Source organism: Pan paniscus, chromosome 6, assembly GCF_029289425.2.
Source record: "Pan paniscus chromosome 6, NHGRI_mPanPan1-v2.0_pri, whole genome shotgun sequence".
Taxonomy (NCBI): Eukaryota; Metazoa; Chordata; class Mammalia; order Primates; family Hominidae; genus Pan; species Pan paniscus.
Window position 1 is genome coordinate 119,527,759 of NC_073255.2, and position 24,858 is coordinate 119,552,616.

Consider the following 24,858-nt stretch of genomic DNA (forward strand, 5'->3'; position numbering starts at 1 on the left):
ACGATGTCTTGCTAAGTTGCTTAGGCTAGTCTTGAACTTCTTGGCTCAAGAGATTCTCCCACCTCTACCTCCCAAAGTACTGGGATTACAGGTGTGAGCCGCTGCACCCAGCCTGTCTTTTGTTTTTAAAACTCTGCTGCCATTTCTCTCTGAAAACCCCAATGGCCAGAGAACCTTGCCTGCATCTTGCTGTATTTTTGGGAATTTGTCTGTTCCTTGAGAGGTGATTGCCTCCTCCTGAGCCTTGACCAGTGGGTGCTGCAGGAAGATGAGGCCTCACCTAGTCCCAAGGCTATGGGTGCCCCTCAGCCCTCTGGGGTTCAGAGTGCCTGGCAGTGTCAGGCCGCTCCCCACCCCACCACAGCCTGGAGGCTCCAAGGCTGCCAGCTTTGTTTCATGACCCTTTGAACCTTGACCTTGGGCTTGGAGCACCATTAAGACAAATTCTTTCCCAGTGATGAAGAGCAATGGCAGCGCCAACTCCCCGTGTCCAAGTGGGTCAGGAACCACAGAGTCCATCTCCCCCTGCACTTGGTGTCATCTTTCAGGCCCAGGCGGGGCCAGCTGCCAGCTTTGCGGGGCCCTGGAGTTATTTATGATTTCTTTCTGGATGAGGAAGAAAGGGTTAGAGCACTTGAAGCAATAACTTCAGATGAACAATGCGATCCTCAGAAATCCACCCAAGAGAAGCAATTGAATCGCTGAAACCGGCAAGATAAACATGTACAGTGATGTTCCCCTCTCCTGGTATCCTTGCTGCCCCAAACAACTGCTGGGACTGATCACTTATTTTTGTTGCAATGAAATCCCCGTCAAGTCCTGAGGGACATTCCTGGAAGACTTGAAATCCCTCCACCGAGCACATTGTAACCCAGCTTCCTTCATCCAAGCATCCCCAGCTGTGGGGACCCCAATCTGTCCCCAACGGAGGGCCAAGAAGTACTTGATCCTGAAAGAGTCTCATCCCTCTATACTCACACCTTCATTCTGGGGACATCTCCCATTCATGGCTGGTCTGAAGGAAAGCTGGTCTATGGAACAGTGTTGCTGATAAATTAATATATTAATTTAATCAAACAGACCTGCCATGACCTGTTACACTTGCCTGTCCAGAAGAGGTGAGCTAAACTCATCTCCAGGTAATCTGTCTGGCAGGTGACACAGGTACAGATATGGCCCCAGGAGGTGTCAGGATCCAGGCACTAATGCTCATGCACCTTTTTGGGAGCTCTCCCGGATGTTACAGTTCTAACTCACTGACTCCTGAGGTTTCCAAAGTGGCCCAAAGCAATCAGGAGCCACAAATTCTTTTTTTAGTTTTTCCCCTAGAGACAGGGTCTCGCTCTGTGGCCCAGGCTGGAGTGCAGTAGTGTCATCATAGCTCACTGCTGCCTCCAACTTCTGGGCTCAAGCGATCATCCCACCTCAGCCTCTCCAACAAAAGGAACCAAAGTGAGCATTAGGAGGCTGCAGAGGGAGAGGCTGCCGGGCCCTGCTGGTGGCTCCCTGCCACTCTGCACAGGCTGCTGAGGCCAGGGGACAGGCTTCCTGCTCTATGCATGTGCACCTTCTGAGATCCCACTCAGCCACTGCCAGCTGGGGGACACTGAACAGGGAGCGGGGTCAGGCACTGGGAACTGCCCTGTGCATCCTCAGGCAGAGCACAGCCCTCTCTGTGCCTCAGCCACCCATAGATCAGAGGCAGGGACCACCTGGACACTCTTTTAAAGCCTGTTCAACCTCGTCATTCTGAGTCAGTAACTAACGGAGCTAGAAGTCACGTCATCTGGGCGTCCAGTGTTCCCTCCTCTCTCCTCGGGAAAAGGAGCTGAGTTTTGCTTGCTGAGAGCAGATGGATCACATCACCGCGGCTCATTCTCAAGCTTCCATGGTGAAACGTGATCCCCTGTGAAGCATCCCAGGCCCTCCAGTCCAGGCAGGGCTACAGGATGAGCAGCCAGATGCCCTGGTTCCATTTCAGCTCATCTGCTCCCTCTCAGTGGCCCTCAGTTTTCCTCCACAATAAAATGGGGCAATAATCCCCTGGTCTATTGCCTGGTCCAGATCTTTACCCTCAGCCTGCAGGGAGTGTCCTTATCTTTAGTCCCAGCTGTTTATCCAGGGAGGATGTGCAGGAAGGGACAAGCTCTCTGTGTGCATGCTGAGTAGAGACCACCACTGCTACATCCAGAAGTCCCCCCAGAGCATCATAAGCTGAAGATGGGGTCTGAAGGTCTCAGGGTATGCTCTTGAGTCAAGCCCACCCAACACCTGCCTGGGGCAGGCAGGGCAGCTCAGCTAGAGACGGTGCAGAACACAGGGTCCTTGGGGACCCTCCCAGCCTCCTGATAGCAGAGTCTTTTATAGCCAAATCATTTTGGAGAGAGACTCATTTAAGAACTGGCCAGGTGCAATGGCTCATACCTGTAATCCCTACACTTTGGGAGGCCGAGGTGGGAGAATTGCTTGCGGCCAGGAGACGCGACCACCCTGGGCAACATACTGAGACTTCGTCTGTACAAAAAAATTTTTTTTAATTAGCTGGGCATGGTGGTGCATACCTGTACTCCCAGCTACTAAGGAGGCAAAGGTGGGAGGAAGAGAACCAGGTTGACAGACAAGCACAGACACATACACACACACACACACACACACACACACCCGTGTTCTTGCATGTTTTTGCTCCAGCAGGGGACATGTGGAGTGGTCTTCCTTTTGCTCCCCTCTCATGCTCCTTCCCCAGCAGCAGGGCCCTGACTCTCTCTATAAGCCCCTTTATGTTTTTTCTGGACTTAGTGGAAATGGGAAACAGCTGCTGGGGGCTGCAGGGAGAAGCAGTTCCCATGCACAGTAAGGAAGCCTCACCAGATGGCTGATCTTGATCTTGGACTTCCCAGCCCCCAGAGCTGTGAGGAAATAAACTTCTGTTCTTTATAAATTACCCAGTGTATTAGCCTGTCTTCACACTGCTATAAAGATACTACCTCAGACTGGGTAATTGACGAAGAAAAGAGGCCCAACTGACTCACAACTCTACGTGGCTGGGGAGGCCTCAGGAAACTTATAATCATAGTGGAAGGCAAAGGGGAAGCAAGGCCTGTCTTCACAAGGCAGCAGGAGAGAGAATGTGTGCAGGGGAAACTGCCACTTTTTAAACCATCAGATCTCATAAGAACTCCTTCACTATCACAGAAACAGCACAGGGAGACCACCCCCATGATCCAGTCACCTCCCACCATGTCCCTCCCTTGATACATGGGGATTACAATTCGAGATGAGATTTGGGTGGGGACACAGAGCCAAACCATATTACCCTATCTCAGGTATTTGGTTCTCATAATGCAACATAGACTGAGACAGGTGGATATACAAAAAGTGATCCCATCCAGGGTGCTAAATTCTGTAAGCCAGTTGTGTACAGGGTGCATGGCAATTGGTGGGAAGGTGGGTGCCTAAGTGCCCTTGGGGTGGTCAAGGAAGGCTTCCTGAAAGAGGTGGTGCTAGCTGACCAATGCAGGTGTGAGGGAGGGTTGGGAGCCATTTCTAGATGAGAGTACAAGACTGGTAAAGGCTTAGGAGAGCAAGAGGTGCACAGAGCATGGCAAGTAGGCCACAGCAGCAGCACACAGGGTGACAAGGTTGGATTGGCATTTTAGGACAATTAAGAGAACACTTTGGCATGTTTATTACAAACTGATCATGCCTGTGTAACCAGCACCCACATTAACAAAGAACGTTCTCATGATCTTGAAAGCCCTCTTCTTGCCTCTTTCAATTGTGACTCTCCCCACGGGTAACCACTCACTTGAATTCCAACACCTTAGACTCTTCTGCTTGTTTCTATACTTCAGATAAATGGAATCAGACAGTAGGTACTTGTTTGAGTCTGTCCTCCTTCACCTGACGTGTTCTGTGAGACTCGTCCACACTGTTGCATGTGGTTTGCCTACTGTTCTGACCGTGTTGTATTTCATTTTGTGATATGCAACTTATTTATCCAGTTGGCCATTAATAGGAATTTGGGCTGTTTCTAATTTTGGGTTATTCTGAGCAATGCTGCCATGAACATTCTTGTGCATGCCTTTCGGTGAACATATTTATTCATTTTGTGAATGAATTTCGTGCCTGTCTTGTTCTCTCATCTAGAAGTGGCTCCCAACCCTCCCTCACACCCGCATTGGTCAGCTGGCTCCTAATTAAGCACCACCTCCTCCAGGAAGCCTTCCTTGACCACTCCAAGGGAACTTAGGCACCCACCTTCTCGCCAATTGCCTTGCACCTGTGCCCAACTGGCTTACAGCACTTAGCCCTCTGGATGGGATAACTTTTTGTATATCCATCTATCTCAGTCTGTTTTGTGCTACTAGAACAAAATATTGGACACTGGGTAATTTATAAGGAACAGAAGTTTATTTCCTCACAGCTCTGGGGGCTGAGAAGTCTAAGATCAAAATCAGGCATCTGGTGAGGCTTCCTCACCATGTTTGGGAACAGCTTCTCCTGCAGCCCCCAGCAACTATTTCCTATTTCCACTAAGTCTAGAAAAAGCAGAGAGGGGCTTCCACTGGAGTAACAGGGACTTAAGACAGAGATCAGGAAGATGTTTGATGCAGAAGTTTATTATATCCTGGCTTGTATTTTCATGGGAAGGGAGGAGATATCTGGGAATGGACTTGTTGTGTCATAGAGTGGGCTTATATTCAGCCTTATTAGAGACTGCCAAAGGGGTTTTAAAAGTGGTTGTACCATTGATACTCCCACCCGCAGTGTATGACAGACAGTTCCAGTTGCTCCGCATCCTCTCTAATACTTGGTTAAAAAAAAAAAAAAAGAGTAACTGTTAGTCTTTTTAATATCAGCCATTCTAGTGGCTATGTGGGAGTATCACATTGTGGTTTAATTTACATTTCCCTGATATGGCAAATGAACTTGACCCCCTCTTCATATGATCATTGGCCATTTGGAGCTCTTATTTTGTGCATACACATATTCCAAGAATCCTCTTCCAGTTGGTGATATACTTCTTCATTCATTCTCTTAATGGTGTCTTTTGATGAAAAGAAATTCTTTTTTTTTTTTTTTTGAGGTGGAGTTTTGCTCTTGTTGCCCAGTCTGGAGTGCAATGGCACGATCTCGGCTCACCACAACCTCCGCCTCCTGGGTTCAAGCCATTCTCCTGCCTCAGTCTCCCGAGTAGCTGGGATTACAGGCATGCGCCACCATGCCTGGCTAATTTTGTATTTTTAGTAGAGATGAGGTTTCACTATGTTGGCCAGGCTGGTCTCAAACTCCTGACCTCAAATAATCCACCTGCCTCAGCCTCCCAAAGTGCTGGAATTACAGGCGTGAGCCACCACACCTGGCCCGAGAAATTCTTAATTTTAATGTGGTCTACTTTATCAATTTTTTTAAATGGTAATGCTTCTTGCATCCTGCTTAAGGACTCTATTTTGAGGTCATATAGGTAGTCACCTATGTTTTCTTCCAAATGCTGTATTTTTTTACCCTTTATGTTTAGATCTACAATCCAACTGGAATTGACTTTTGCACGTGGTATGGATTAGGAGTCAGATTCTTTTATTTTTCTTTTTCATTTGTATATCCAATTGACCAGCACCATTTATTGATGTGTCTATCCTTTGTCTTCTATACTGCATTTGCGCCTTTTTCATAAGCCAAGTGATGTGTAAGTGTGGATCTATTTGTCTAACTTTGTACCATCCATCTGTCTCATGTCTTAATTACTATAGTTTTGTAACAAGGTCTCAATTCTAGTAGTATAAATCTTTTACTTTTGTTCTTCTTCAAGACTGCCTTGACTAGTCTTGGACATTTGTATTTTCATATACATTTTGGAATCAATCTGACAATTTCCGCCAAAAAAAAAGGTCTACTGGGATTTTGACTGGGATTGCATTGACTCTATAGATCAACTGGAAGAATTTATATTTATTTATTTATTTATTTTCAAAAACAACAATTGTGGCCAGGCACAGTGGCTCATACCTGTAATCCCAGCACTTTGGGAGGCTCAAGTGGGCGGATCACTTTAGGTCAGGAGTTCGAGACCAGCATGACCAACATGGTGAAACCCTGTCTCTACTAAAAATACAAAAAATGAGCCGGGCATCGTGGTGGGTGGCTGTAATCTCAGCTACTCGTGAGGCTGAGGCACTAGAGTTGCTTGAACCCGGGAGGCAGAGGTTGCAGTGAGCTAAGATGGCATCACTGCACTCCAGCCTGGGTGACAGAGTGAGACTCTGTCTCAAAGAAAAAAAAAAAACGACTATTGCAGTGACATCAATGATTAATCACCTGTACTCCCCCTACTGCTAAGGGAAAAACCTTCTATACAGTTGAATTACAAAGGAAAATCAAGACAATTTATCAGGCACCTACAGCCAGAAAATGCTCTGTTGTTTCCAGAGGTATAGACCTGACATGTTTGATGTCCCAGCGTAACACACCAACCCAGTGGTATAGACACTGACATGTTCAATGTACTAGTGTAACACACCAGCTGCAATTTTTACTGGGATGGGGAGAATTAACATCTTTATAATATTGAGTCTTCCAATCCATGAACATAGTATATCTTTCCATTTATTTAGTTATTTAATTTCTCTCAGTGGTGTTTTATAGTTTTCAGGAGATTTAGTCGTATGTAATTTCATACTTTATGATGCTTTTGTGCATGGTATCACTTAATTTCTTTTTCTATTTGCTTGTTGTATGTAGGAATATGATTGATTTTTGTAAACTGTCTTTATATTCCAGCCACCTTGCTAAACTAGCTTAATAATTCTATAACAGTAGTTTTTCATTAGATCTTGCTGGGGGGAAGATGCTTTGGCCTGTGGTCCAGCCATGGTGCAAGACCCATCAACCTTGAATAAGGGTTGGATGTGGAGGCAGAGAGGGAGAAAAACAGACTCTGCCAGCCAAGTCAACAGAACCCCCAGGGTTATAGACAGACTTTGTCCATGCCCAGTCATGGTCCAGGCACTTGCTTTCATATCATTGAGAATGGGTGCCCCAGAGAAGAATCTTATGAATCTTATGATTTGTGAGTGTGTGGCATGGCCTTTGATGCCAGCTTTCTAAGAGCCAGGTGGAGCAAGAGTGCTGAGATAGTTCCCACTCAGTATCCACAGTTTGACTTCATTCTTTTTTTTTTTTTTTTTGAGACAGAGTCTTGCTCTGTCACCCAGGCTGGAATGCAGTGGCCTGATCTCAGCTCTCTACAACCTCTGTCTCCTGGGTTCAAGCCATTCTCCTGCCTCAGCCTCTTGAGTAGCTGGGACTACAGGCGTGTGCCACCATGCCCAGCTAATTTTTTTGTATTTTTAATAGAAATGGGGTTTCACTGTGTTAGCCAGGATGGTCTTGATCTCCTGAAGTCGTGATCTGCCCTCCTCAGCCTCCCAAAGTGCTGAGATTACAGGTGTGAGCCACTGAGCCTGGCCTCTGACTTCGTTGTTTTTTTGGTCTTTTTTTTTGAGATGGAGTCTCTCTCTGTCACCCAGGCTGGAGTGCAGTGGCATGATCTTGGCTCACTGCAAGCTCCGCCTCCCGGGTTCAAGCAATTCTCCTGCCTCAGCCTCCTGAGTAGCTGGGACTACAGGTGCCCACCATCACGCCCGGCTAATTTTTTGTATTTTTAGTAGAGACGGGGTTTCACTGTGTTACCCAGGATGGTCTCGATCTCCTGACCTCGTGATCCGCCCACCTTGGCCTCCCAAAGTGCTGGGATTACAGGTGTGAGCCACCGCGCCTGGCACTTCATTCTTACTTAAGTTAGAAAGTGACCAAACGCAGAGACTTTCTTCCTTTGACCCCCCTCCTACATGGCAGTCCAGCCTTTACACTGACACCCCAATACTACCCTGCTGGCTCACCTCTCAATGGGATTTTGATAATGGGGATCCAGCCAGTCTCCTTGGGGACAGCCACAGTGGGCCATGCTGCCCTCCTATTGGCCATGGTATCTTTTTAGCTGGAGCAGAACTGCGTTTTCTTTTTCTTTTCTTTTCCTTTTTCTTTTTTTTTTTTTTGAGACAGAGTTTCGCTCTTGTTGCCCAGGCTGGAGTGCAATGGCGTGATCTCGGCTCACTGCAACCTCCGCCTCCTGGGTTCAAGCGATTCTCCTGCTTCAGCCTCCCGAGTAGTTGGGATTACAGGTGCCCGCCACCACATCCAGCTAATTTTTGTATTTTTAGTAGAGATGGGGTCTCTCCATGTTGGCCAGGCTGGTCTTGACCTCTCAACCTCAGATGATCCACCCACCTCAACTGCCCAAAGTGCTGGGATTATAAGCATGAGCCACTGCTCCCAGCCTTCTGGATGGATTTTTAAGGATCGCCTCCAACTGGGCCCTGGTTGGGGTGGCCTGCTGGTGACACTTGCCCTGCACATGCCCTCTGCCTGCAGACCCCTCTGAGACCTCTCACAGAGGGAGCTGGGCCTCTGGGGACAGGACCATCCATGTGCCTTGCCTCCCACTGGGATCTTGTGGCTCAAGTAGACTCCAGCTGCCTCTTTCCATTTCCCTGCAATAACCAACTCCTACCCTATCTGCAAATCCCCTCTCAGGGCCCAGGCCTTGGGAATCCAGCCTCATTTGGGAGGTGGGTCCTGAATTCTGGGAGCAGAGCCATCACCAGGAGCAGTGCTGACCAAAGGCAGATGGCAGGTGGACTTGACAACTGTTGTCCTGCTGTGGGTGGGCAGAGCCCGGAAGTGAGAGGCCGAGGAGGAGGTCACCGGCGGCAAGAGTGAAGAGTCCCGGAGCCTGAGGCCACTGGAGCTGATCCAGTGTAAACCCCCTTTATAGATGGGAAAACTGAGGTGTGGAGAGAGAGAGGGCGTCTCAAGCCACACGGTGAGTTCCTGGCCGACTTAGACCCAGGTCTCTATAGTTCTCTTTACAATGAACACACCGCACAATCAACTCTCTCTCGGACACTACATCTCCAGCCCAGGCTGGAGTGCAGTGGCACAATGACAACTCACTGCAGCCTCCACCTCCCAGGCTCAAGCAATCCTCCCACCTCAGCCTCCTGAGTAGCTAGGATTACAGGCACACGCCACCACATCTAGCTAATTTTAAAATTTTTTCTAGAGATGGGGTCCTGCCATGTTGCCCCGACTGGTCTCCAACTCCTGGGCCCAAGCGATCCTCCCACCTTGACCTCCCAAAGGGCTGGGATGACACGCATGAGCCACCCCACCTGGCCTGCTCTCTCTCTCTATGTCTCTGTCTGTCTCTTTCTCTTTTCTTTTTCTTTTTTCTTTTTTTTTTTTTTCTCTTTTTGAGATGGAGTCTAGCTCTGTTGCCAGACTGGAGTGCAGTGGCATGATCTCGGCTCACTGAAACCTCCGCCTCCCAGGTTCAAGCAATTCTCCTGCCTCAGCCTCCCGAGTAGCTTGGATTACAGGCATGCACCACCACGTCCAGCTGATTTTTTTTTTTTTTTTTTTTGTATTTTTAGTAGCGACGGGGTTTCACCATGTTGGCCAGGATGGTCTTGATCTCTTAACCTCGTGATCCGCCCACCTCAGCCTCCCAAAGTGCTTGGATTACGGGCGTGAGCCACCACACCAGCCTGTGTCTTTCACACACACACTTGCTTGTGCACCCACAAACACAGACTAGTTTGCCTGGTACGTTGACACTTCCAACATACACCTATTGGCAAAGGTTTCCCCCGCTGGTTTCTGCGTGGGTCCTAGACGCTGGGAAAGGCACTGTGGCCCCAGGTGCTCCAGGGCCAGTGTGTTCTCGGAGGGGCCAGGCATATGGGACACTTCATAATCCTGGAAAGTTAGCGACCACATCGTAGAGTAGTTCGGGCAGGGCCTCCTCCGATCACAGAGCCAGGAGCGGGCAGGATCAGCACCCCCATCACCATTTCCATGTTTCCAGCACTCCAGTGAATAATCAGAGAAAGTTAAACAAACATGCTTAATTGCCTGTCGATGACAGATGCCAAGGGAATGAAAATCCTGTCCGGTTCTGGAGCGCCTGCCCGGGGATGGGGGTGGTGTGGGGAGTCCGAGCTGGCTGGGCCTCTAGGGCCTCACCACAGCTGGGGAGCTGGACCCACCCCACAACCTCCATGTCCACTGTTGGCCAAGCTGCTCCTCACCTGCCAAGCAGGGTGCCCAGTGCCAGAGCAAACTGGGCCCAGGCCCAGCATAATTTCCAGAAATAGGTCTTTGAGAGAGCTGGGCCTCCCCCTCCATCCGCTGAACTTCCCCCATGCAGGGGATCCTATTTGTTGCCTCAGGCCCTTGAAACATTCTGCTCAAGGCCCCTAAAAGCCTCCAGATTGTGCAGTTTGCCCAGAGTTCCTGGACAGGCCGGGGCTGTCATTTGTAACTTCCCCATGTCCACCTCCTCCTCCTCTTCCCTCAGGCCCCAAGGGTGGGGTGGTGTCTTCCTGTGTGGCTCGAGCTGGAGAGTTGCTTTTCCCTTCCCTCCCCTTCCCTCTCCTCCCCTCCTCTCCCCTCCCGTCCTCTCCCTTCCCCTCCCCTCTCTGACAGGGTCTGGCTCTGTTGCCCAAACTGTAGTGCAGTGGTGCCAACATGGCTCACTGCAGCCTCAACCTTCTGGACTCAGGTGATCCTCCTGCCTCAGCCTCCAAAGTAGCTGAGACTACTGGCACGCACCACCATGCCTGGCTAACTTTTGTATCTTTTTGTACAGACAGGGTCTCACTATGTTCACCAGGCTGATCTCAAACTCCCGGGTTCAAGCGATCCACCCACCTCAACCTCCCAAAGTACAGGGATTCCAGCCATGAGCCACCACACCCATCCTTTTCTTTTTTAAATATGTTATTTTATTTTAAGGCTAGGTGCTGTGGCTCACGCCTGTCATCTCAGCTCTTTGGGAGGCCAAGCCGGGTGGATCACTTGAGGTCAGGAGTTCGAGACCAGCCTGGCCAACACAGCGAAACCCTATCTCTACTAAAAATACAAAAATTAGCCAGGCACGGTGGCACGTGACTGTAGTCCCAGCTACTTGGGAGGCTGAGGCAGGAGAATCACTTGAACCCCGGTGGCAAAGGTTACAGTGAGCCAAGATTGTACCACTGCACTTCAGCCCAGGCAACAGAGCAAGACTCTGTCTCAGAAGAAAATTATTTTATGTTAGATTCAGGGGGTTATATGTGCTTGTTTGTTACATGCATAATAGTAGGGATTGGGCTTGTAGTGCACCCATCACCCAAATATTTTTTGTTTTTTGTTTTTGAAACGGAGTTTTGCTCTCTTGGCCAGGCTGGAGTGCGATGGCTTGATCTTGGCTCACTGCAGCCTCTGCCTCCCGGGTTCAAGCGATCCTCGTGCCTCAGCCTCCCTAGTAGCTGGGATTTTAGGCATCTGCCACCACACCTGGCTAATATTTGTATTTTTAGTAGAGACAGGGTTTCACCATGTTGGCCAGGCTGGTCTCGAACTCCTGATCCTCTCACCTCGGCCTCCCAAAGTGCTGAGATTACAGGCGTGAGCCACCATGCCCGGCCTCATCACCCAAATGTTGAACACTGTACCAGAGAGATTATTTTTCAATCCTCATACCCCATCTTTATGTCCATATATACCCCTTGTTCAGCTCCTACTTATAGGTGAGAACATGCAATATTTGATCTTCGGCTTCTGAGTTTGTTCACTCAGAATGACAACCTCCAGCTGCGTCCATGTTGCTGCAAAGGACATGATTTTATTCTTTTTCATGGCTGTGTAATATTCTACGGTGTATATGCACCTCATTTTCTTTATCCAATCCACCATTGGTGGATGCTTAGGTTCCATCTTGCTTTTTCCAAGTGATCCTGGTCAACCCACAGAACACAGCTACTAGAGAGGGGTCATGCATCTCTGCTTTCAAGTAGACAACCCCTGAAGGCAGGCATTCGGGTCTGTGCAGCCCTGACCCTCTCCCCACCAGTATTAGAGTGTTGGCACAGTGTCATCCAGTCGCAGGAACATCCACAGAGCCTTCGGGTGGATGAGGGATGATTAGAGGTAGAGGAGAGGAGGTGGACAGATGGGGAGCAGGGTGAATGTATAGGTGGGTAGATGGGGGTGTTTAGGGCTGGGGTGGATTGAGGTGTAGGATGGGTAGCTGGGTGGGTGAGTGAATAGGTGAACAAATGGAACCCTGTTCATTTTGATCTCTGCCTTTCCCATTAAGGACTTCTTTCAGCCGCACAGGAGTCATTGGTTGTGTAAGTTTAAGAGGAAGGCACTAGGCTGGGTGTGGTGGCTCTCACTTGTAATCCCAGCACTTTGGGAGGCCGAGGTGGGCGGATCCCTTGAGGTCAGAAGTTCAAGACCAGCCTGGGCAACATGGTAAAACCCCGTCTCTACTAAAAATACACAACTAGCCGGGCGTGGTGATGCGTGCCTGTAATCCTAGCTACCCGGGAGGCTGAGGCAGGAGAATCACTTGAACTTGAGGCGGAGGTTGCAGTGAGCAAGATTGCATCACTGTACTCCAGCCTGGGTGACAAGAGTGAGACTCTGTCTTTAAAAAAAAAAAAAAGCAGGCACCGAAAGCCCCCTGGACGCCAGGGCCTTGTTGGCTGGGGACTTCCTGGAGGCTGGCCTTTCAGGGACTCCACCGTTTCATCAGGGATGTCCCCAAATGTCAGCGGCGGTGGGTCTTTCCTCTTTGGCGGGCCCCTGTTTCCAGGGAGGACTCCCTCCTCTGCCCCATCTGGGGCATCTTGAGCCCCAGGAGAGCCAGTGGCTCCCAGTCTCCATCCCCGCCTTGGGTATGCAAGGCTGGCTGGCGCACCTGGCTGCATGCACCTTGCCAAATAGTATTTGCATTGTTCATCTGCCAAGAGGTCCCTCCGCCTTTCCCTTTGCTTTGTGGATTTTATACCTTTTTTATTTCTTGCTTTTTTTCTGTTTTTTGTTTTTTTGTTTTTTTGTTTTGAGAAGAAGTCTCACTCTGTCACCCAGGCTGGAGTGCAGTGGTACGATCTCGGCTCACTGCAAGCTCTGCCTCCTGGCTTCATGCCAGTCTCCTGCCTCAGCCTCCCGAGTAGCTGAGACTACAGGCGCCCGCCACCATGCCTGGCTAATTTTTTGTGTTTTTTAGTAGAGACGGGGTTTCACCATGTTAGCCAGGATGGTCTCGATCTCCTGACCTCATGATCCTCCCGCTTTGGCCTCCCAAAGTGCTGGGATTATAGGCGTGAGCCACCACACCTGGCCTACCTTTTTATTTCTTTATCAGCCCTTTCCTGAGAGGAAACAGAAGGGAACCTGTGTTCAATCCACCATGTTTAACTAGAAAACCACATCCCTGTATCATGTGTCTTTGGTGAAGTCCTGCCTGGTCCCAGAGTCAGAAAACTGTATATATTCCTCTAGTTGTTTGAATGTTCAGTGTTTATACCTCAGTCTTCAATCTGTTTTATGCATCAGAGGTACTGACAAGGTTTTATGGAGGAGAAAGAGTTCTATTCCTTAACAAATGCTTATAAATCACTGATTTGGGCCAGCCAGGGGTAGAAGGGAGGGAAGGAGGGAGAGGGGCCCTCTGCTAGGCCACATGTCAGTGAGGAGCAGCGAGTAGGGTGTTGCCCCCTCTTGACCCGAGACTGAGCACCCTGAGGGTACAGCCTCGACCACCTATTCCCAGGGTCCTGAGACTCCCCCCAACTCCCCGTGGTTTCTCCCCAAACATCTATTGCAGAGGAATCGCCCTTTGTTTTTTGTTTTTTTTTTTAAGGACACGGGACATTTCAAGGTGATTTGCATTCGATGACAAAGACGGGGATAGCTCCAAGAACAAGGGGGAGGCTGACAGTGTTGGGGGGCCATGGACTGTGCGCGTGGGCTGCAGCTCTCACCTCTCCCAAGCAGGATCGTGGTCAGCCCCAGCATGCAGAGTGGGAGCTATTCAGTTACCCAAATACCTCTTAGGCATCTGTTTAACAGTGATGGGGATGTGCAGGGTCAGGCTTTGAAATGAGCTGAAGAAAGAGACTTTAGGCATCCCCTGACTTCTAGAGCAATAAAAGCTCTTTAGAACAGCTTTGAACCATCTATTTCATCATTAAAGAGCTCCAGGTCTCGGGCCTCGGGGGAGACAGACATAAAAAGGTAATTACAGCCCAGAGAGATGTGCTCTTGGGTGGGGTCAGCATCACGAGGCTCCTAATTGGCCTTCCGGGCTCCAGTCCCTCCCACTTCCATCCACTGCACACTCTGCTGCCAGAGTGAGCATCTACAAATGCAAACTTGACCTTGAATTTCACCCGCCTAAGACCCTCCAGTGACCTACAGACACTGCCACAGCCCTTCCCAGGCCCCTGGTGTTAGAGCTCCTTGACCTTTCCAGCCTTGGCAGTCCTCAAGTGTGTTCTGAGTTGGCCAACCTGCCCTGTTCTCACTCCCCTCCCAGCCTCAGAAAATGTACTCTTTCAGAATGCATTCCTTTTTCTTTTAGAATGCATTTGCTCTTCTCTCTGCTGAACCTGGCCAGCTATTGTGCATTTCTCAGGTCTCATCTTTGATGCCACTGCCTCCAGGACGTCCTCCTTGATTGTCCCCCTGATTGGACTGGCTTTGGCATCCCCTTCCCACCCTGTGTCTATTAGCCCAACTCCTTCCCCAGACTCTGGTTCTCAAGGTCAGGGGCCCACCTCACTATCTGCTCATCAATTGTCAGATATTTTTTGAGTCTCTGCTTTGTGCCAGTCACTGAGATTCATGGGTGAACACAATAGAAAAAGACCCCTGCCTTCATTGTGCTCACCAGCTCATGGCATCACCTTGTCTGAATAAACAGACAGTACAGTGTACTGCGCGTGCTCAGAAGGGAGGCTTAGTGGTCCAGCAGGCTGCATGGAGGAGGGGGCTCTGAGGGTAAGGCTTTGAAGGATGAATAGGAGTTTTCCAGGCAAAATGACTGGAGATTTCTCTGCTTGCCTGCCTGCCCAGAGGCTATCCTGGTAACTGGGCTGCTGTCTTCCTAGGGTCTACACTCTGCTCTCATATAAGTTCCTCTTCTCTTTCAGAATGCATGAACTGCACCCGGCTCAGTGACATGAGTGAGCGACTGACCACACTGGAGGCCAAGGTCAGTCGGGCTGGGGAGTCTGGGCCTGGGGAGCTGCCTGGGGACCTTGGGTGGTGGAGGGAGGCATCAGGCAACCACTGGGTGTGGCCGTGGAATTCCCAGCCCCAGGTTTCCAAGCAGGCTTGGACAGCCGGTCCCAGGTACTGGGTACTGTTCAGGCCTTGGTGGCTCTGGGTGGCCTTCTTGGGCTGGGAGGTCCCGGGCAGCAGGCTGGTTGTGGGCAGGTCAGAATGGTGCTGAGCTCCCAGGACCCGGGGGCTGGGAGGCTGGACACCCAGAAGACAGTGGAAAGAGGAGGGAGTCTCTGTCCCTCCAGGGCCACTGTTCCCACCTCCAGAACGGGGCTGGGCACAGAGGAACCGATGGGAAAAGACTCCGTGGAGGAGGAACTGCTGGGAAGTGACCAGCTTTCGGCCCAGTCTATAGGAACAGGACTCCCTAAGTGGAGTCAGCCCAGAGGCAGAAGGAATCCATAAAGGACAAGTAATTTACCTGGCAGTGACCCCAGGCAGCACTGGGCAGGGAGAGAGGCCGAGAAGGGTATGCCCAGTACAGGTGTGTTCATGGGCAGGTGACCTGTGGGAGCAGCTGGGGCTCCATCCCACGCTCCCTCTGGGAGACGGTGGTTTTGAGCACATTTCAGGGGCAGCCCACCTTAGGGTGATGAAGCCAGGCATCTCTCCTGCCCCTCACTGGGTAACACTTACCCGAGGGTACCTCTGTCTCAGCAGGCTCATGCCAGCTCCTGTGGCTGGAGAAAGCCCTTGGCAGAGTTGCAGGTGGCCACAGGCAAAAGCCAAAGCCAGGTGGGGCTGAAGGGTGCGTGTGGGGCGCCAACAGTGTCTGCCCCGATGGGGACAAGCCCCGTTCTCACCCAGAGGGCTTGGTAAGCAGGCTCTGGTGTTTAGCCAAAGGGGCTTGACCTGAGGGAGGACAGGTCTGGAGGGATGAGGCAGCCTCCAAATATCTACAAAGCCTCTTGGAACAGCAGGGTTGGCTGCACTGCCTGGCCCCCCAGGGGAGAGCCAGCACCAGGAGGCTGGAATCACCTGAGCCTGAGGCAGAGCTCTCTCTGGGGCAGAACTGTGGTGACCAGAGCACGTGGCATTGTCCAGAGAGAGTGTGTGAGCAGGGCCACGTGGCAGGGAGGCTGGGTGAGGACCAGGGACCTGAGATGGTGGGGCTGGAGCCCCAGGCAGCAAGAACCCCTAGAAGAGAGCAGGGCCAGGGTCAGCCATGCCTCCACCCAGAAGAGCACACATACACACGCATGCATACCCACATAATACATGTGCACACACATGCACACATAGGCACCTGTGCACACACATCTGTGTGCATGTGGAGACACACATACATACACATACAGACACACACATTTGCACATGTGCACACAGACACATGCACACACACAAAAACAGGGACACACATATGTAATACCCATGGTCACATGCACGGATACTCAGGCATACATACACACACACACAAGCATGCATGTCCATGGGCACACATACATATACACACACACGCACACACATGACACAACTGTGCACACATTAACACACACAGCCCTTGACAACTCCACATTACCCTTGGCCCTGACTTCCGCCCTGGGGGTTGCAGGTGAGTGTGGCTTGGAGTCAGACATTTGTGGGACCACCACCTGCCAGCTGGGTGACTCTCTCAGAGCCCCCCTTCCTCATCTGTAGAATGGATCAGAGCATCAGCCCTGCAGGGCTGGTGAGAGCCTCCAGGGAGATGGCAGTGGGAACCGGCTTTGGAAATGGTCTAATGCTGACCAGGAGTCAAGGATTAGTGCTGTCACCCACGCCAGCCACGTCACTGTTCCCGCCTTACAGATACGAACACAGGTGTGCGAGAGATATCTGTGCAGAGCAATGACGGGGAGCCCCACGGCAGGCATTAGCGGCTTCCCTTGTCCTCCAGCCCTTCCATGGGCGGGCAGGGTCTCCCAGCAGCCCAGGCCCCTGGGCACAGGCCTGGGATGGGAGAGACCCAGCTGCTCTCCTTGGAGTCTTAGCTCTTGTGGGGCAGGAGTGGAGGGCTCCAGGGAGCAAATGTTTCCACATGGGCTGAGCCGGGGCCAGGACCCCCTAGAATGAGTATAGGGGAAGAGGTTGAGCCGGTGAGCTTCTGGCACCTGAGATTTTAGAAAAGGCGGGGTCCCCGAGCCATGCCCATCCTGATGGACATTTTCCTAGTACCGGAAGCCTCTGTGTGGTTTGGCACAGAGCAGCAGCCCTGGCCTCAGCCCAGTATTGTGGGTGTTAAAAGTCGCAGCTCTAGGGTAGGATGGCCACATTGCCAGCTGTCCGCCACCCACCTGGCCCACATCCTCCCATCATGAGCAATTCCTCCCTGTGGTCTTCCCGGCCCTGACACCCTCTTCACCAAGGGCCCCAGCTCCATGGCCTCCAGCAGCAGGCCCGGGGCAGAGCTTTGTCCTGTGACCCTGAGTGAGAGGACTGTGTCCTCTCTGTGTGCCTCGAGGGCTGGAGGGAGGGACAGCAGTGCGTGGGAGGAGCCCAGGCCAAGATTCCCACCCTTCCTCCACTCCATCTTGGCCAGCCCTTCCCTCTGGATCTCAGTTGGATGGCCTGGAAAATGGAAATTGGAGTCACTTCGTTTTGAGGCTAGTCCAGAGTGGGGAAGCTCAGGCAGCTCTCGAGTGGGGAGCTGGGGTTGGTAGCTTGGGCCTGGAGTGTGCAGAGATGGGGTAGCTCTGCAGCCCCCCTCCTTTTGACAGTTGTCTGCATTTCTAAGTAGGGGCTGGGAGACTCCTATCTTAGCTCCCCCATCTTGTCTGGAGCACCTTCTGGCCGCCCACCTGCCCACTCCATGCCCACGTATGTTGAGAGGGCCTCTAGGAGGTTTTTTTAGACAAGGTCTCGTGCTATCTCAGTGTGGTGGCGTGATCTCAGCTCACTGCAACCACTGCCTCCTGGGACAGGTTCAAGTGATTCTCCCGCCTCAGCCTCCTGAGTAGTTGGGATTACAGGTGTGATCCACCACGTCCGGCTAATTTTTGTATTTTTAGTAGAGACGGGGTTTCCCTATGTTGGCCAGGCTGGTCTCAAACTCCTGACCTCAAGTGATCTGCTCACCTTGGCCTCCCAGTGTTGGGACTATAGGCATGAGCCACTGTGCCTGGCCCCACTGGCAGCTTTGATGGCCCAGATCAGAGGGCCCTGAAAGGCAGCGGCCTGGAGAGGGGAAGGGAACACCAGCTGGGCTAGTTGCCAAGACAGCCCAGCGGCACCAGAGGCCATGCCGAGGTCAGGCGAGTCTGCAGGAGCCAGGACACGGAGCTGGGTTTTCAGCTCGGATCAGAGGCTAGGGGTCAGCCAGGGCAGAGGCTGGGATCCTAGCAGGGTGAAGGCAGAGCCAGGACAGGAGCCAGGCAGGCAGATCCCAGACAGGGAAGCAGAAATCAGATGGCTTGCATAAAACATCAGCAACCCAGAGCCTGGACACTGGGGCTTCTGCTCCCTTAGACAAGAAGTCTGCTTTGGTGTGTCGGGAAGGAGGCAAATGAGAGAAACCTGGCCAATGGTAGCTTATTCCATAAGGACATTTATTGTTTATTCCACAAGAAGTCCAGGAGCAGAGGTGGTCTCGGGATTGGTTTGGTGTCCAAGGAAGCCAGGCTCTTCGCTGACTTCTTAGTGAGCTGGTTGATGCCTCATGATTATAAAGTGGCTGCTGCAGCTCCAGGCATCACATCCTCACCTTGTATGTAAAGGCAGGAAGTGGAGGGTGAGGTGAAGCACCCAAACAGACTCCTTACGTTTCATGAGCCTGTGCTGGGGCAATGTGACCACCTCCTGGTTGCAAGGGAGCTGGGAAACTGAGTACCTGGCCAAACAGAAAGGGATGGCTCTGCCTGGCTCAGGCTGGTCCTGATTCCTTTCCTGGGTCACATGTACAGAGTCACAAGAGGGAGTTCTGGGGCAAGAGAAGAAGGGGCATTGGGGGCCAGGCAACCCACAGAGTCCGCTCCATCTGCTCTCCCACTGGTGCAGACCTGGAAGCTGGTCCAGGATTTCTGCCACCCTCTGTTCCTGGGACAGGCTGGCAGGCAGAAGGCCAGCAGGGTACCGGGGAAGATTCCTGCTTGCCCTCCCCTCTCCTGCCCTGGGCTTTACTCTCTGACCTCATGGACCACAAACAGTACACAAGAGTCACAGAAGCCTCAGAGTCCCAGCAGTCTCTGGTGCAGAGGGCAGTGTCCCGGCTAGTCTGCCAGGCCACAATGACATCATCAGGGCCACTGCCCCCGAAGGCCGTGGCCTGGTTTTCTTGGCCCCACACCCATGGCTGCCCACCCGGGTGAGCTCATGCCTGGACAGAAATGGGATCAGTTTCTCCAGGTCAGACACAGCCAGACCAGGAGGGCTGAGATGCTGGCAGGGGCAGATTCCAACCAGGGCCCCTCTGCCCAGGTCTGCAGGCTCTGTGGGCAGGGGTGTCCCGGTGGGAGGTGCCCCATGAAGGAGAGAGCTAGGCCTTTTGTACTGGCTGGCAGGTCACTTCGGGGGAAGCCAGAGCTTTGCCCAGAATGGGGAACGCTAGAGGTTGCCTGTAGGAGGCCAAGGCGGGACCCCTCCCCAGATCTCTCCAGGCTCCACCCTGCTCCCTCCTCCTCCGCCCTAGCCTCCCCGCACCATCCCTGCCTCCTCTCATGGTCCTCTACCTCCACTTCCCAGCCCTTGGGACCACCCCCTGTTAAATATGGCCATCTGAGGTCCCCTCGGGATACTGCAACCCACCCCCCCTCAACTTATCACCTTCACTCCCAAGCCTGCCCCTCTCTCGTGCCCTTGTTCGACTGGGGGCATTTCTACTATTCCCAGCAGCCAGGCCTGAAAGGGGAGACACACTCCAACCTTCACCCCACCTCCTGCCCCCAGCCCCAGGAGCACCAGGGCCTGACGCTCCTCCAAATCCCCTGCGCTGGCCATCCCAGGCCCCTTCCATCACGTGATCTGACAGCCACCGTCTTCTTGCTCCTCTCCAGAGCCCCTAAACTTGGCTGTGGCCCGTCAGCTTCTCCAGGGGTGCCAGTGGCTGGGGCAGGAGTCGGAACCCTTCTCTCCTCCTGGAGATTCAGGAGAACGGGGTCCACCCTTCACTGCCGTGTGATCTGAGCCAGCTGTCCCCGCTCTCTGTGCCTCCACGAAGCTCAGCTGGGGTTGAGACAGAACTGTTGGGAGGATAAACTGTGGTTTGGTGGATGAGGCACCACTTGGGGCCCCGGCCTCACCGCCCATTTGCTGGGTGATCTCAGGCAAGTCACTTGCAGTCTCTGAGCCTCTGTCTCCACCTCATTTGTGATGTCGCCGCAGTGACCCTCCCAGTTTCATGGACCCTTCTAAGGACCAGAAAGGGGAGGGGCTGAAAGAATTGGCTCTGGGGGGTTAAGGGGCCCTGGGCCAGGCATCCAGGCCATCGGAGGACTGTGTCCCATAGAGGGGTGGAGGGGGAGCCCGTTCTGCAGCCCACAGCAGGGCCTGAGCCCAGGGGGCCCAGCCAGAACCCTGGGTGCAGGGTCAGAGCCCTGAGCAGCCGCTAAGTGCACCCTGGAGACGCCCCTGCTGGGGAGGAGCCCAGAGCAGGCCACTTTGTCCCCAGGGATCCCAGGACTGTCCCCCAGGCCCAGGGGCACTGCAGAACTGGTGAGGGAGCTACTCAGGGAGACCATCTGCCTGTGCACCATGGACTCTCAGCTCAGCCCAGCAGGTCCTTCACGCCCCTCGGCCCCAGGACCCACCCAGGTTCCCAGCAGGGATCTCCGCCCACCCCGAGCCTATTTCTGGCACACAGCGCCCCCTGTTGGCCTCTTCAGGGGCAGCAGAGACTCACGGGGCCTCTGAGTCCTGGCTCTCAAGTCGTTTAAAGGAAGGAGAAAGTCTCCCGGTCCCGGGATCTGGGTCTCAGCCACCTTTGACTCCTGCCTCCCTCAAGGAGGGACAGATGGGGCCGCATTGCAGGCTGGTCCCAAGCAATCGTGGCCACTTTTGTTTTTCTGGAAAGTCTTCTAAAGGTCATGTGCCACAAGGGGCCTATTTATACCCACCCTTTCACTCTCCTCCCTCCCTTTCTTCCCTTCCTTTTCTGTCTCTGTGTGTGTGTGTATGTGTGTGTGTGTGTGTGTGTGCGCACGTATGTGTGTGTGCTTTTTTTTTTCTCTCTCTCTCTTTTTGTAGATGTGGTCTCGATCTGTCACCCAGGCTGGAGCGCAGTGGCACAATCATAACTCACTGTAGCCTTGAACTCCTGGGCTCAGCCTCCTGAGTAACTGGGACTGCAGGTGTGTGCCACCACGCCCGGCTAATTTTCTTTATTTTTTGTAGAGATGGGGGTCTCACTGTGTTGCCCAGGCTGGTCTCAAACTCCTGGCCTCAAGTGATCCTCCAGCCTCAGCCTCTTAAAGTGCTGGGATTACAGGCATGAGCCACCACTCCCAGCCAGCACAGGGACTTTGACGGTGTCTGAAGGGCACTCCTTGAACCTGAGGGTCCAGAAAGACTTTCCTGATGTCAGAAGGAGGAGAGGGCGGGGATGGAGGGAACCTGGGCCACGAGTGAGGTTCTCCCACTAAGGAGCGTGACGGGGCACACGCAGCGTGGACAGCTGCAGGTCTCATGGGGTGCACATGCATGTCCCTGCATGTCACGCATGTCCCTATGTGTCAGGCCTAACTGGAACCTGACTCTCTATCTCCTTTGGCCCAGGTCCTCCTGCTAGAAGCAGCAGAACGGCCCTCCAGCCCGGACAACGACCTGCCGGCCCCCGAGAGCACTCCGCCGACCTGGAATGAGGACTTCCTTCCCGACGCCATCCCTCTTGCTCACCCTGTGCCACGACAGAGAAGGCCCAAGGGCCCAGCCGGTGAGTGAGGGCTGCGGAGAGGACAGGCTGGGGCAGCCGAAGGGACCTTGGGCACGGCCTCCCAGGGCCTCCCTAGAGAGGCCACACACTAGACACTCTAGTTCCGACATGCCATGTGGCATTTTGAAAAATTAAGCTAACAGTTGAAAATGGGTATTTCACCTAAAAGCCAGGATTTCTAGTTTCTCTTAAGAAGTAGACGATCTGGTCAGGTGCAGTGGCTCATGCCTGTAATCCCAACACTTTGGGAGGCCGAGAAGGGTGGATCATTTGAGGTCAGGAGTTCGAGACCAGCCTGGCCAACATGGTGAAACCCTGTCTCTACTAAAAATACAAAAATTAGCCAGGCGTGGAGGCAGGTACCTGTAATCCCAGCTACTCAGGAGGCTGAGGCAGGAGAATCGCTTGAACCCGGAAGGCGGAGGTTGCAGTGAGCCGAGATCACGCCACTGCACTCCAGCCTGGGGGACAAGAGCAAAATTCCATCTAAAAAAAAAAAAAAAAGTAGACCATCTGGCCGAGCATAGTGGCTCACTCATGCTTGTAATCCTAGCACTTTGGAAGGTCAAGGCAGGTGGATCATTTGAGGTCAGGAGTTCGAGACCAACCTGGGCAACATGGTAAAACCCCCACTTCTACTGAAAATACAAAAATTAGCCCAGCATGATTAATCCCAGCTACTCCTAAGGCTGAGGCATGAGAATTGCTTGAGCTGGGGAGGTGGAGGCTGTAGTGAGCCAAGATCATGCCACTGCAATCCAGCCTGGAAGACAGGGGTGAAACCCTGTCTCAAAAAAATAGATGATCTTGGGCAGGTGCAGTGGCTCACACCTATAATCCCAGCACTTTGGAAGGCTGAGGTGGGAGGATTGCATGAATCCAGGAGCTCAAGACCAGCCTGGGCAACATAGTGAGACCCTCTCTCTACAAAAAATTATAAAAATAAAAATGAGAGAATTGGCCATCAGGGCTGGCAGTCCCTCATGGAAACAACCAGCTACTGGGTTGCCACTGTAGGTCCAGTCCAGGCTGCATAGTTTGCCGCAGTCCCCACCATTCCCTATTGTCTTACAGCTCAGCTACTGTCTTCAGTATCTGCCCTGCTCCTTGGCTTCTGCACTTATGGCCCCGAGCCCAGCCTTGCTGGGTTCAATTTTGCAGCATTCTGCCTGGCCAGGGAGCAGGAACTTACTGCTTCCCACCTCTTTCTGGGGTTTGCTCTCTGAACTCTCTGGCTGGAATTGGAGGACATCTGCCCCCCTGCCTTCCTGCCACACTTTTACAATTTTATTTTATTTTATTATTTTATTTTGAGACAATGTATTGCTCTGTCACTGAGGCTGGAGCACAGTAGTATGATCATAGTTCACTGCAGCCTTCATCTCCAAGGCTCAGGTGATCCTCCTGCCTCAGCCTCCCAAGTAGTTGGGACTACGAGTGCACACCACCACACTTGGCTTTTTTTTTTTTTTTTTTAAATTTTTAGTAGAGACGAGGTCTCACTGTGTTGCCAGGCTGGTCTCAAACTCCTGGCCTTAAGCAATCCTCGTGCCTCGGCTTCCCAAAGTGCTGGGATTTACAGGTGTGAGCCACCATGCTTGGCCCTGGCCACATTTTAAAGTTAAGGGGAAGAATTTTCCCTCTGCAGATTCTACCTACTGGTCTGGGCTCTGCCGCCTGGGGCTGTAATTACCTCTGCTTTAATCACAATTGTAATAATCATAGTTGCAATCGATGAAGCCCTGCTGGTTGCCAGACACTGAGGTGGGGCTTTATCCTGGAGGACATTTAGCAAACAACACCTGTCTATAAGGCTGAATCCAGGGGTTGAAGGCTGGGGTCTACCATGAGTGGTCAGGATCTGCACTGTGCCAGTTATTAAATATTTTCATATCAGATATGAAAATATTTCAAATACAGATATAATTTTTTTTTTGACATGTAGTCTCACTCTATCACTCAGGCTGGAGTGCAGTGTCGTGATCTCGGCTCACTGCAACCTCTGCCTCCCGGGCTCAAGGGATTCCCCTGCCTCAGCCTCCCTAATAACTGGGATTACAGGCACGCACCACCAAGCCCCGCTACTTTTTGCATTTTTAATACAGAAGGGGTTTTGTCATGTTGGCCAGGCTGGTCTTGAACTCCTGACCTCAAATGATCTGCCCTCCTTGGCCTCCCAAAGTGCTGGGATTACAGGTGTGAGCCAGCACACGCAGCCTAATTTTTGTATTTTTAGTAGAGACGGGGTTTCACCATGTCGGCCAGGCTGGCCTCGAACTCCTGACCTCAAGTGATCCACCCGCCTCGGCCTCCAAAGTGTAGAATTACAGGTGTGAGCTAGCGCACCCAGCCTACAGATATCACTCTTAATCTTCACACAAAGCTTGGAAGCCTTGAGATTACAGGGGAGACACCTGAGGCTCAGAGAAGTTAAGTGACACCCCTGGGGTCACCCAGCAAGCCAGCAAGCTGGGGGCATTTTGCCTCCATGATTCTCTGCCCTTAGAGCCCTTTGGAGGGGGCGCTCTCCCTCTGCCCTCTGTTCTGAGTGTCTATTCTGATGCTGGGTTGGGGAGCAGGGGCAGAGCAGGGAGGAGAGATGCATGACACAGGTGGCCTCCAGTGGCCAGTCCCAGGGCCGGGGAAGGAGGGTAGGGTATCCTGCATTCTTGGAAAGGGACTGAAGGCTGCGGGAGGAGGGCGGAGCTCAGGTCTGCTATGGGAAGGGGGACCTCTCTCACTCTGGCCCCCTGGCCTACCCCTCGAGCCGCTGTCCCTAAGGTCTCACCCCCAGAGCGTTACTTCATGCCCACATTCTTCAAATCTTTCTTGGGGGATGGAGG

At 52.3% G+C, this 24,858-nt stretch overlaps 1 protein-coding gene across 4 annotated transcripts in view; it reads left to right on the forward strand.

Moving 5' to 3' along the window:
• The window catches only part of COL26A1 (collagen type XXVI alpha 1 chain), a 195,850-nt gene that overhangs the window by 154,879 nt on the left and 16,113 nt on the right, over positions 1–24,858 (forward strand). For all 4 annotated transcript variants that reach the window (XM_034964649.3, XM_034964646.3, XM_034964647.3 and 1 more), the window contains exons 4-5: positions 15,042–15,103; positions 21,859–22,015. In XM_034964649.3, coding sequence (XP_034820540.1) covers positions 15,042–15,103; positions 21,859–22,015 — 219 coding nt within the window. The remainder of the gene's footprint in view (positions 1–15,041; positions 15,104–21,858; positions 22,016–24,858) is intronic.